Source organism: Myxocyprinus asiaticus, chromosome 11, assembly GCF_019703515.2.
Source record: "Myxocyprinus asiaticus isolate MX2 ecotype Aquarium Trade chromosome 11, UBuf_Myxa_2, whole genome shotgun sequence".
NCBI lineage: Eukaryota > Metazoa > Chordata > Actinopteri > Cypriniformes > Catostomidae > Myxocyprinus > Myxocyprinus asiaticus.
The window spans coordinates 51,737,501-51,747,500 of NC_059354.1; the positions used below are offsets into that span (position 1 = coordinate 51,737,501).

At 33.4% G+C, this 10,000-nt stretch overlaps 2 protein-coding genes across 2 annotated transcripts in view; one reads left to right on the forward strand and one right to left on the reverse strand.

The window, feature by feature from the left end:
• Positions 1-3,858, reverse strand: part of LOC127448250 (plastin-2-like) — a 20,508-nt gene extending 16,650 nt beyond the window's left edge. Inside the window, exons 1-2 of the mRNA XM_051710644.1 lie at positions 3,761-3,858; positions 195-287 (exon numbers count right to left, since the gene is read on the reverse strand). Of these exons, the coding sequence (XP_051566604.1) occupies positions 195-261 (67 nt within the window). The 5' untranslated portion in view covers positions 262-287; positions 3,761-3,858. The remainder of the gene's footprint in view (positions 1-194; positions 288-3,760) is intronic.
• Positions 2,793-10,000, forward strand: part of LOC127448052 (uncharacterized) — a 25,832-nt gene continuing 18,624 nt past the window's right edge. The window contains exons 1-2 of the mRNA XM_051710305.1: positions 2,793-2,846; positions 9,399-9,516. Coding sequence (XP_051566265.1) covers positions 2,793-2,846; positions 9,399-9,516 — 172 coding nt within the window. The remainder of the gene's footprint in view (positions 2,847-9,398; positions 9,517-10,000) is intronic.

The window sequence follows — 10,000 nt, forward strand, 5'->3', positions numbered from 1 at the left end:
AGTTTGAGGAAGCGACAGTTTCAATGTAACACCTCAACACTGCAACTGCATTCAGCAGTTCAAGTGAATCATTCATAAGAATCGCTTCAAATTAACGAATCGTTCACAAATCAGACATCAGTAGTAGTGATGATAGGTGACATATTCACTCATAACTGTTGTAAGAACATCACTGTGTCTGTGTTTTCACTCACCAACTTTATTGAAAGCTTCTCTCAGTTCCTCGATCTCTTCAGCGGATATCTGTGATTTGCCCGCCATGATGTCACACTGTTAGAATATTTCACCTGTCAATAAGAGCAGGTGTAGTTTAATTCTTGTATGTTGCTCTATATGGAGTGATAATATAACATGCCATCTAGTTTAAAACGAGAGAAGAAAAGCATTATGCAAGACATTTCACACAGGAAATCTTTGAGTAACAAAAATGCGGTTTCAGGAGGAGAACAAACTAAGACACCCAACATTTATGATAAATGAATGTATGTATGCATAATAATGCACATGTATGATAATTCATACTTGTTATTGCAATGCAGGGTAATGGTAAATCTTACTATATGTTGACAGCAGATATAGAAATATAGACCTTGAGTACATGAGATCAGCAGAGTTTAATTCCTGCTTAATAGTGTGAGATGAGAAATGAATGAGAGTGAATGCTGATTCTATAATGTTCCTCTAAACCTCCTTAAGGACAATTCAAAGAAATCTGTCAGGTGTCATGTCAGGTATTTGAGCAGCTTCAGTCTCCATCAGGGTTATCTGGACTGAACTATAAAACCCCTGAGATCATTGTCAGTGGAGGTAGATGGATATATTGGTTTTACAGATTAATCGGTGCAGATAGTTGCTTTTTGGAACTATCGATATGGGAAAATATTTATGCCGTTAATTGCCGATAGTTGCCGATAGTTTCCTCTGTGACCAGCGCTGGAAGATTCTCCAGTATAACCACAGCAGACGTGAAATAAAACAATCTCTGACACCTCGTGGGGATTTGCTTAATCTTTTTAATCTTTCACCACAGACAGTATTCATCCATATTGTATCCTCACTTCAATGCATGTTGTGTTGCTTTGATTAGATAATCAAGTGATCTAATTTGAAGCAAGGGCATGCAATGAAAAATGAGATTACATGGAAACGTGCCCAGTTTGCATGCACGCTGTCGATAACTTCATATCTTGTGAATAATAATACAGTTAACTCATCTGGTGAATTTATAGGCTATAAAAAACGTAATTTAATAAATACTTAATTATAGAGCATTGTAACAGGGCCATGTCTCTGTCATTCCAAATAAGAGTCTTAAGTGAATTTCGGGTTTGTTTATAGTTAAAAGTCCTGGGTTATGCACCAAATCTTCTTTTTTTCTTCGGGTTATTATTGGGATTTTTGGTTAAACAATGAACAGCAACTGGGAAGACTGAGAAAATCTTTTAACATTTAATAAATCAATTTGAAAACTTCTACCAGCTCAGTTTTCGGTACCAGCAAAATCCAATATTGTTTGACATCTAATTGTAAATGTTTTTTTTTTTTACATTTTCCTATGATTTCTCCTTCTGTTTCCTTTCAAGTTAAATGCACCTTTCCTAAAATGAATGTTTAAAGTGCTTTTTACAGGCAATAAATGTATGTTGTGTTCTTTGATGCCTACAGTATATACTCTAGTAGATAGTACATTAAACACAGTTTAAATCAAGTGCATACTTGGCTGTTCCACATCACTGCTATATGCTAAGGCTTAATCAACAAGAGGATTTGATCATTAAACAAGATTATTAATGTGATTGTAATGAATAGATCAGTTTTATAAGATTAATTAGATGTAAATTAAACAGAAGTAAAGCTCAGTTACAATTAAAGCAACATATCCACAGTATATCCAGACATTTCACTGTGGCACTTGGAGGCCGTCTCATTTTAAAATATATTTTTGAGTTTTGATCACAAAAGCATTTTTGTCTGAATCATGGAGCTGGGTTTAATTTTGTGTTTCATATTGCATGGATCTAACAGAGTAAATTCTATCAAACTCACTCCATATCAAAGCATTTATCATGCAAATGTTGCTCTCTTTAAAGAGCCATCTGTTCACAGTTCAGTAAAATAATCAAATGTCACTGTAAGTTTGCATGCATGAGAAAGATAAACGGTTAGTAGAAGATGTTTTATCAGAACATAAATCTGGACTATCATATGGCATTGACAGGACAATATCATTTTAAAATGGCTGCATTGAGAGTTTCACATGTGTATCACATGATCTGATCTTTCATCCAGACAAACGTGCATTCATGTGCAGTGTGATTTGAGTTTAGTGTCGCCTGTAGACAAGAAGGAAATGAACGGGACGAAACAAATTTGCTGTACATTACAGCCTTTAGCAAAGGTGTGATTTTAAGTAAGACCATCAGCGAGCGACCACATGCGCTTCTGAAGAGCTGCAGGCATCGGATCAGAAGCGCAGTCGCTTCATGCACTCTTGGCAGCTCAACCGCAACTTCCTGTTTCGTTTGAGCTGCACTTCTGCTTCACATTTCAGCAAAGAGCTCACAAACAGACAAACGCTTCATCAGAATGGACACGAGTATCACTGCAGCAGAGAAGTCTAGTATGTGAAGCATGTAATTCTCAACCATGCTCCTGAAGGCCACTTTCCTGCAGATTATCTCCAAACAGCCCCAATACTCCTGCTTCTAATTTCAACTAATCCTGAAGACCTTTATTAGCTGCTTCAGGTGTGTTCGATTAGTGTTTGAGCTCTAAAAAATAAAGCTTCTTCAATGGTGCATGAGATCATCAACAAGCCCTCTTCTTATAAAGAACCATCTCTCACGGTTAGTGTTGGGGATGGTCCCAAAAAAAAGTACAAACTAGACAATGAAGTTTGTCAAGGAAAACTTTGATGCTGGCTTGACAAAGCGTTGTCTGAAAGTGAAAAATCTTTTTAAAAGCTTCAATTTTGAGGTCTTGCAGGTCCAACAGAAAAGTTTTTTTGGCCAGTTTGAAGGTCCGAAACAGAAAAAACGAAAGTCCGATCAGTTAGAAAAGATAGAGCGCACTAAGTCAGAACAGTCTGAAGGTCTGTGCCAATTTTGGTGTTTGTGGCTTGAAAGCTTTAGGAGGAGATTTTTTGGTCTTTGGATAAGGATTTTGGAAAAACCCTAAACAGTGTCTGCAACTAAGCCAACTGAATGACTAATTAGTACTCTAACATTGTAAATAGAGTACTTTACTGATTACTTCATTGAAAAGTAATCACATTACTACTGATTAATTTACTTTTAAGTTACTTAAAAACACTTTTCACAGAAACAAATGAAAAATAATTCCTATATTTTCTCATTGTTCATTGTCAAACACCCTTCATATGTCAAATGTACTTTACGTAAAAACAATTATTTTGCATATATGTGTAACGTAATAAATGTACTTAAAAGCAATGACTTTTTTTACTTTAAAAGTTTTTCAGTTACAGTAACTAATAACTTTGTAATCAGATTACATCCAACACTGCTCTCTGTAGATGAATAAAGTTCTTAATTTTCCATTACAGGTTCTTCAGATCACTAGATTGGTTTCTGGGTTCTTAAAAGCACCAGAACTTTGAACATCAATGCTTTTCTAAAGAACTAGACAATAAAAATCTAACTTTTTATATTGTTTCTGATTGGAGCTTCAACTGAAAGTTTTATATTTATCAAATAAAGAATAAATGACTGATAGATCTGATGTGCAGGTGGTCTCGTACCTGCGGTCGCTGGGCTTCAGTGTCTTCGGCTCAGAGGTGCTGCAGCGAGCGTCTATTCAAATGTGAGAGGAAGGAAGTGACAGAGAGCGGCCAACACAACACAAGAAACAGGAACACACAGAGCACATGTCTTTATAAGGTAATCTGAGTGACATCTCACACCAGTGACATACAGTACAGGGGCGGTTCTGGGGGGGAGCCTGGGGGCAGTGGCACCCTGACAGAAGCCTGGTCCCTCATGTGCCCCCCACCCCTGGTCACGATATAACACCTGCAACCCCCCTGGTACCCTGCCCAGCCCCCCTGTAAAAAATATCCTGGCACAACCCCTGATACAGCACCGGATCAAACACACAGTGACTTTCGGAAATTGTAGGATTTGTAGTTTTCAGGTTTAGAAATGGATGATTCAAGAATGTAATTAGGTTTTCACAATATGGGGGACCAAATGTAATAATTAAAGAATCATCTAGGGGAAACCCAATAGCAGTTTACCAATCTGAATATTTGGGCAAAATAAATGGCCGGAGTGGATAGTGTTTTGTGATTTTATTTGACATTTCAACGTTTTCAGCATTTACTTGGCTATTGTATAGGCAAGTCAAGTTGTCATTTTTATTTGTGTAACACATCGTTTCAAAGCAGCTTTACAGGAAATGAAGCTGTAATATCTGTCTAAAATGTCTAAAAGTCTGCATTGTGCGGTTTAAATGAATAATGTGATTAAAAATCATGCCTTAAAAATTATTCAAGTATATGCCTATGTATATAATATTATTGTATGAATAAAAAATAAATACATTAAAAATCAGATTGCAAAAAGGCTCAAAGTCTATTTCACGACCGTTCAATTTCTCTGCTCCTCTGTGGTGGAATGAGCTTCCAACATCCAAACGATCTGCTGATAACATCTCAACATTCATGAGCACTTAACCAATCCACACTAATTGCACTTACTACTGCACTTAACCTGCAATTAATGTGTCTCTTTCTTCTGTGCTAGCATCTACTCCAGCCACTGTGAGAACTTGGCAGTCCTATACTGCAGATGTTGTTAAACTTTGTATGACAAATTGCTTGCTATGTGTCTCATTTGTAAGTCGCTTTAGATAAAAGCGTCTGCTAAATGACTAAATGTAAATGTATTACTATAGTAAAACCATGGTTTATTTTACACGGATCAAACGTTTCTCTCTTCGATGTCAAGGAAATCAACTTTTTATAGTCATTTTTATGTATTATTATGAGTAGTATAAAAGGAAATATTAAGAGTGGTGACAGGAGCAAAAGGGGAAATCGAACCCGGGTCGTCCATACGAGAAAACACATCCACACCATTGAGGAGATACACAGTTTGTTTTCAATTTCAGTGTTTCCATCAGACTATTTGAGTGCAAATACATGCGCTGTGTTACACCTAGTGCAAATGGTCTTTACGTTATTTGATATCCATATAACTTTACTACCACATGATATATATTTCTTTGTTTATTATATGACAAATGACTGTTATATTCATACAAATGACCACTGTATCACGTTGATTTTCTGTGCAACAATGGTGAATTATCAATATCTCATACACATGCTGTTTCTTACTCAAGTTGGCGCTGATTGACTTAATTTACATTTAACATTAATATTTGATGAAGAAACAACATTGAAGTAAACTATAGCAAGTTTAACACATGATCAGTATGATTTGGATATTGTCATTTGGGTGTACTACTGAAATAATGTAAATTGTGCATCTATTTAGACTCAAAAAGTGCTTGAGAAAATACATACTGTATGTGTAATTTATGTGTATATTATGTGTAGTTTATGTGTATATTATGTGTATTTTATGTGTAGATTATTTGTAGTTTATGTGTAGATTATGTGTAGATTGTGTAGATTATGTGTAGATTATGTGTATGTTATGTGTAGATTGTGTAGTTTATGTGTAGTTTATGTGTAGATTAAGTGTAGTTTATGTGTAGATTATGTGTAGTTTATGTGTAGATTATGTGTATATTATGTGTAGTTTACGTGTAGTTTATGTGTATGTTATGTGTAGATTATGTAGATTATGTGTATATTATGTGTATATTATATGTAGTTTATGTGTAGGTTATGTGTAGATTATGTGTAGATTATATGTAGAGTATGTGTAGTTTATGTGTAGTTTGTGTAGTTTATGTGTAGATTATGTGTAGTTTATGTGTAGATTATGTGTATATTATGTGTAGTTTATGTGTATATTATATGTAGTTTATGTGTAGATTATGTGTAGAGTATGTGTAGTTTATGTGTAGTTTATGTGTAGTTTATGTGTAGATTAAGTGTAGTTTATGTGTAGATTATGTGTAGTTTATGTGTAGATTATGTGTAGATTATGTGTATATTATATGTAGTTTATGTGTAGATTATGTGTAGTTTATGTGTAGATTATGTGTAGTTTGTGTAGTTTGTGTAGTTTATGTGTAGTTTGTGTAGTTTATGTGTAGATTATGTGTATATTATGTGTAGTTTATGTGTATATTATATGTAGATTATGTGTAGAGTATGTGTAGTTTATGTGTAGTTTGTGTAGTTTATGTGTAGATTATGTGTAGTATATGTGGAGTTTATGTGTAGTTTATGTGTAGTTTGTGTAGTTTTTGTGTATTTATGTGTCGTTTATGTGTATATTATATGTAGTTTGTGTAGATTATATGTAGATTATGTGTAGTTTATGTGTAGATTATGTGTAGTTTATGTGTATTTTATGTGTAGATAATGTGTAGTTTATGTGTAGATAATGTGTAGTTTATGTGTAGATTATGTGTAGTTTATGTGTATATTATATGTAGTTTATGTGTAGATTATATGTAGATTATGTGTAGTTTATGTGTTGATTATGTGTAGTTTATGTGTAGATTATGTGTATATTATGTGTAGATTATGTGTAGTTTATGTGTATATTATATGTAGTTTATGTGTAGATTATGTGTAGTTTATGTGTGGATTATGTGTAGTTTGTGTAGTTATGTGTAGTTTATGTGTAGATTATGTGTAGTTTTTGTGTAGATTATGTGTAGTTTATGTGTATATTATATGTAGTTTATGTGTAGATTATGTGTAGTTTATGTGTAGATTATGTGTAGTTTATGTGTAGTTCATGTGTAGTTTGTGTAGTTTATGTGTATTTATGTGTAGATGATGTGTAGTTTATGTGTAGATGTGTAGATTATGTGTAGTTTATGTGTAGATTATGTGTAGTTTATGTGTAGATTGTGTATTTTATGTGTAGTTTATGTGTATTTTATGTGTATTTTATGTGTAGTTTATGTGTAGTTTATATGTAGATTATGTGTAGTTTATGTGTAGATTATGTGTATATTATGTGTAGTTTATGTGTATATTATGTGTTATGTGTATTTTATGTGTATTTTATGTGTAGTTTATGTGTAGATTATGTGTATATTATGTGTAGTTTATGTGTATATTATGTGTTATGTGTAGTTTATGTGTAGTTTATGTGTATTTTGTGTATTTTATGTGTAGTTTATATGTAGATTATGTGTAGATTATGTGTAGTTTATGTGTAGATTATGTGTATATTATGTGTAGTTTATGTGTATATTATGTGTTATGTGTAGTTCAATATGTGTTTGACAGTCAGTTGTGTCTCATTTAATTATCAGTGTGTAAATTATGAATCCTGTTCTGTATTTGTTGCATCATCTCTTTGATACATGAACAATAAAACAAAAATATATCAGAATATATTCTGTTCTATTATTATTTTCTAATTATCTTGAAAATGTGACACTATCTGGTCATTTTGTAGATCCATTCGTGATAGAAATATGTGGCAAGTTCGCTGAAGACACGAGAATGTAATGATGTTTGGTGAAACACACGTGCATTTAAGGGTTAAAATATTCTGTTTTGGTTTTTGTCGATAGAGTTAATTAGACACATTTTTACAGGTATTAATCTTTGATACAAGTGTGTGTTTACATGTCATGCAATCAGTGGACATGCTGTAATTAAAAGTTGGGCAAAATCTTCAGGTGTTTTTCAGTGGACTTTTCTGAATTATAAATGGGCAGATTCAGTTCATATCAAGCTTTATGGCAAGTTTATTGGAAACTTAAGTGTACATTGCCAGTGCATTATTAGACACTAAAAGAAATGAATTGCTGAAGTCAGTTCAGTATAAACAGAATTACATTTTTCCAGCCCTAATTAACAATATAGCACCTTTCATAAACAAAACCTTGCTTCAGTATGGATAACAATGATACCAGAGCAATATAATGAATGAATGAATGAATGAATGAATGAATGAATGAATGAATGAATGAATAGGGTGAGCAAAGATCACAAAATGGACTAGAACAACAGAGAGAATCAAAGACATAAAACATGTTGACAGAACACGTGCTTCATCAAACACTGCTTTACTTGAATATGAAAACGTCATTTGGGAAGATTATTCAATAATAATGTGACCACCAGTGTCCAACTGTTTGCGTAATGACGTCACTGACACTGCCAACTGGCTTTTGAAGCGCGTAAGTTTGACAGGCGGTTGCTAAGGCGGTTGCTACGGACTCCAAATTCAGAGTGCATCTCCCGGACAACCGTGAGTTTCGCCAGACTTTATTTCTATAATCACGCATGAAACAAGTGAATAATGTACAGGAAATGGAATTAATGCAAATATGAGGAATGCAGGTGTGAATAACTCAGATGTAGACTGCATGAATGCGTGAGGTATGACGTCATAATCTTTTATATGATCGAAGTTGTTCGTTTAAGCAGTTTAAGTAAATAGTAGTTTATGTAAAAGTCAGGTGTGTGTCCTGATATAACGACATTAAGCATTTACATGTGAATCTTACGAAATCTGTCCAGAATATGTGCAGTTTATATTTCAACACAAAATCAAAAGAAACAATTTTTTTTTTTTTTTTTTATTGTGGCATTATTTTTATAACAATTAAGTATATTGTCACCTCTAATTCTCATTAATGCAAGGCTAAATAAAAAATTATATTAAGAAGTATTAATAAAAAATAAAAAAATATATTTTTTGTACAGGCAACACTACTGCAAAAAAAAAAAAAAAAAAAAAAATATATATATATATATATATATATATATTGTAAGGTAAATAGACTTCATGATGTGATTCATGATTTGTTTTACTGCCTGTAGAATGAGTATTATTATGTATATAAAAAAACTGTTTTCACTCACGTGTCTCTTCTCACCTGTTATTTTATTGCAACTAAAAAAAAATTACTGATTCAAAGAAAATAACACAAGAGAGAAAAACACAACACATACACAGCGAATCAACATTTAACTTTCAACCCTCACTAATATACTGTTTTAACCCTCCCCAAACACCAACCCCAAAGAACACCCCTGTGGTCACATAAAATAAAACACACACACAAAAAATAAAAAATAGATAAAAATAACATAAATAAAATATATAATAAACATACATAATTAAACTAAACTTCTCTCTCCTCATCCCTTCCCTGAGAGTCCCCCAAAACTGCCAAATACCTACCCCACTTCCTGAAAAACAAGTCCCGTCATCTCAAAAGCCGCCACCTTCTTCTCACCTGTTGTTGAATCTCTGGCGTTCTCACAGGTGCTCACTGATCACACAGATGTGATGTCATCTGAACACGTGACGCTGTTGAGGAGACCCCTACCCCCTATCAAGACAACACACTCCTGCAGAACACTTCCTGTGCCCAAAACTGCAGGTGATGAACACATGAACACACGTCATGTTTCATGTTTCTGAACAAACTCTTTTGAACACATTTGTCTTTGCTGATGAAATAAAATGTTATCTTTTGTGTTTACTATGATTTAACTACAAATACCAGAGTTGAACTAAAGTTACTAAAACCATTGTTCATTTTCATAAGGGATGGATAAAGGGGTTATGAGGGAACCTAAAACTTTTTGTGAGCAAACACAAAACTATTTTAGAGATGAATCACTTCACACATATGATTCGTTATTTTGCTGATAGTTCACAAAATGTACCTTGTGCTTGTTTATAATTAAAGATATATTTTCATAAATAGGGTGAATTCTGGCAAATTGGGCAGAGATTACTTTATTATTCATTTTAAGTGTCCTAGTTTACCTGACGTAAGCCCTATTTATTGATGACATCATCCAAATGTTTAAAGCATGTATTCATTGCAGTGAAGTGTACAACACAACATAACGCATAGA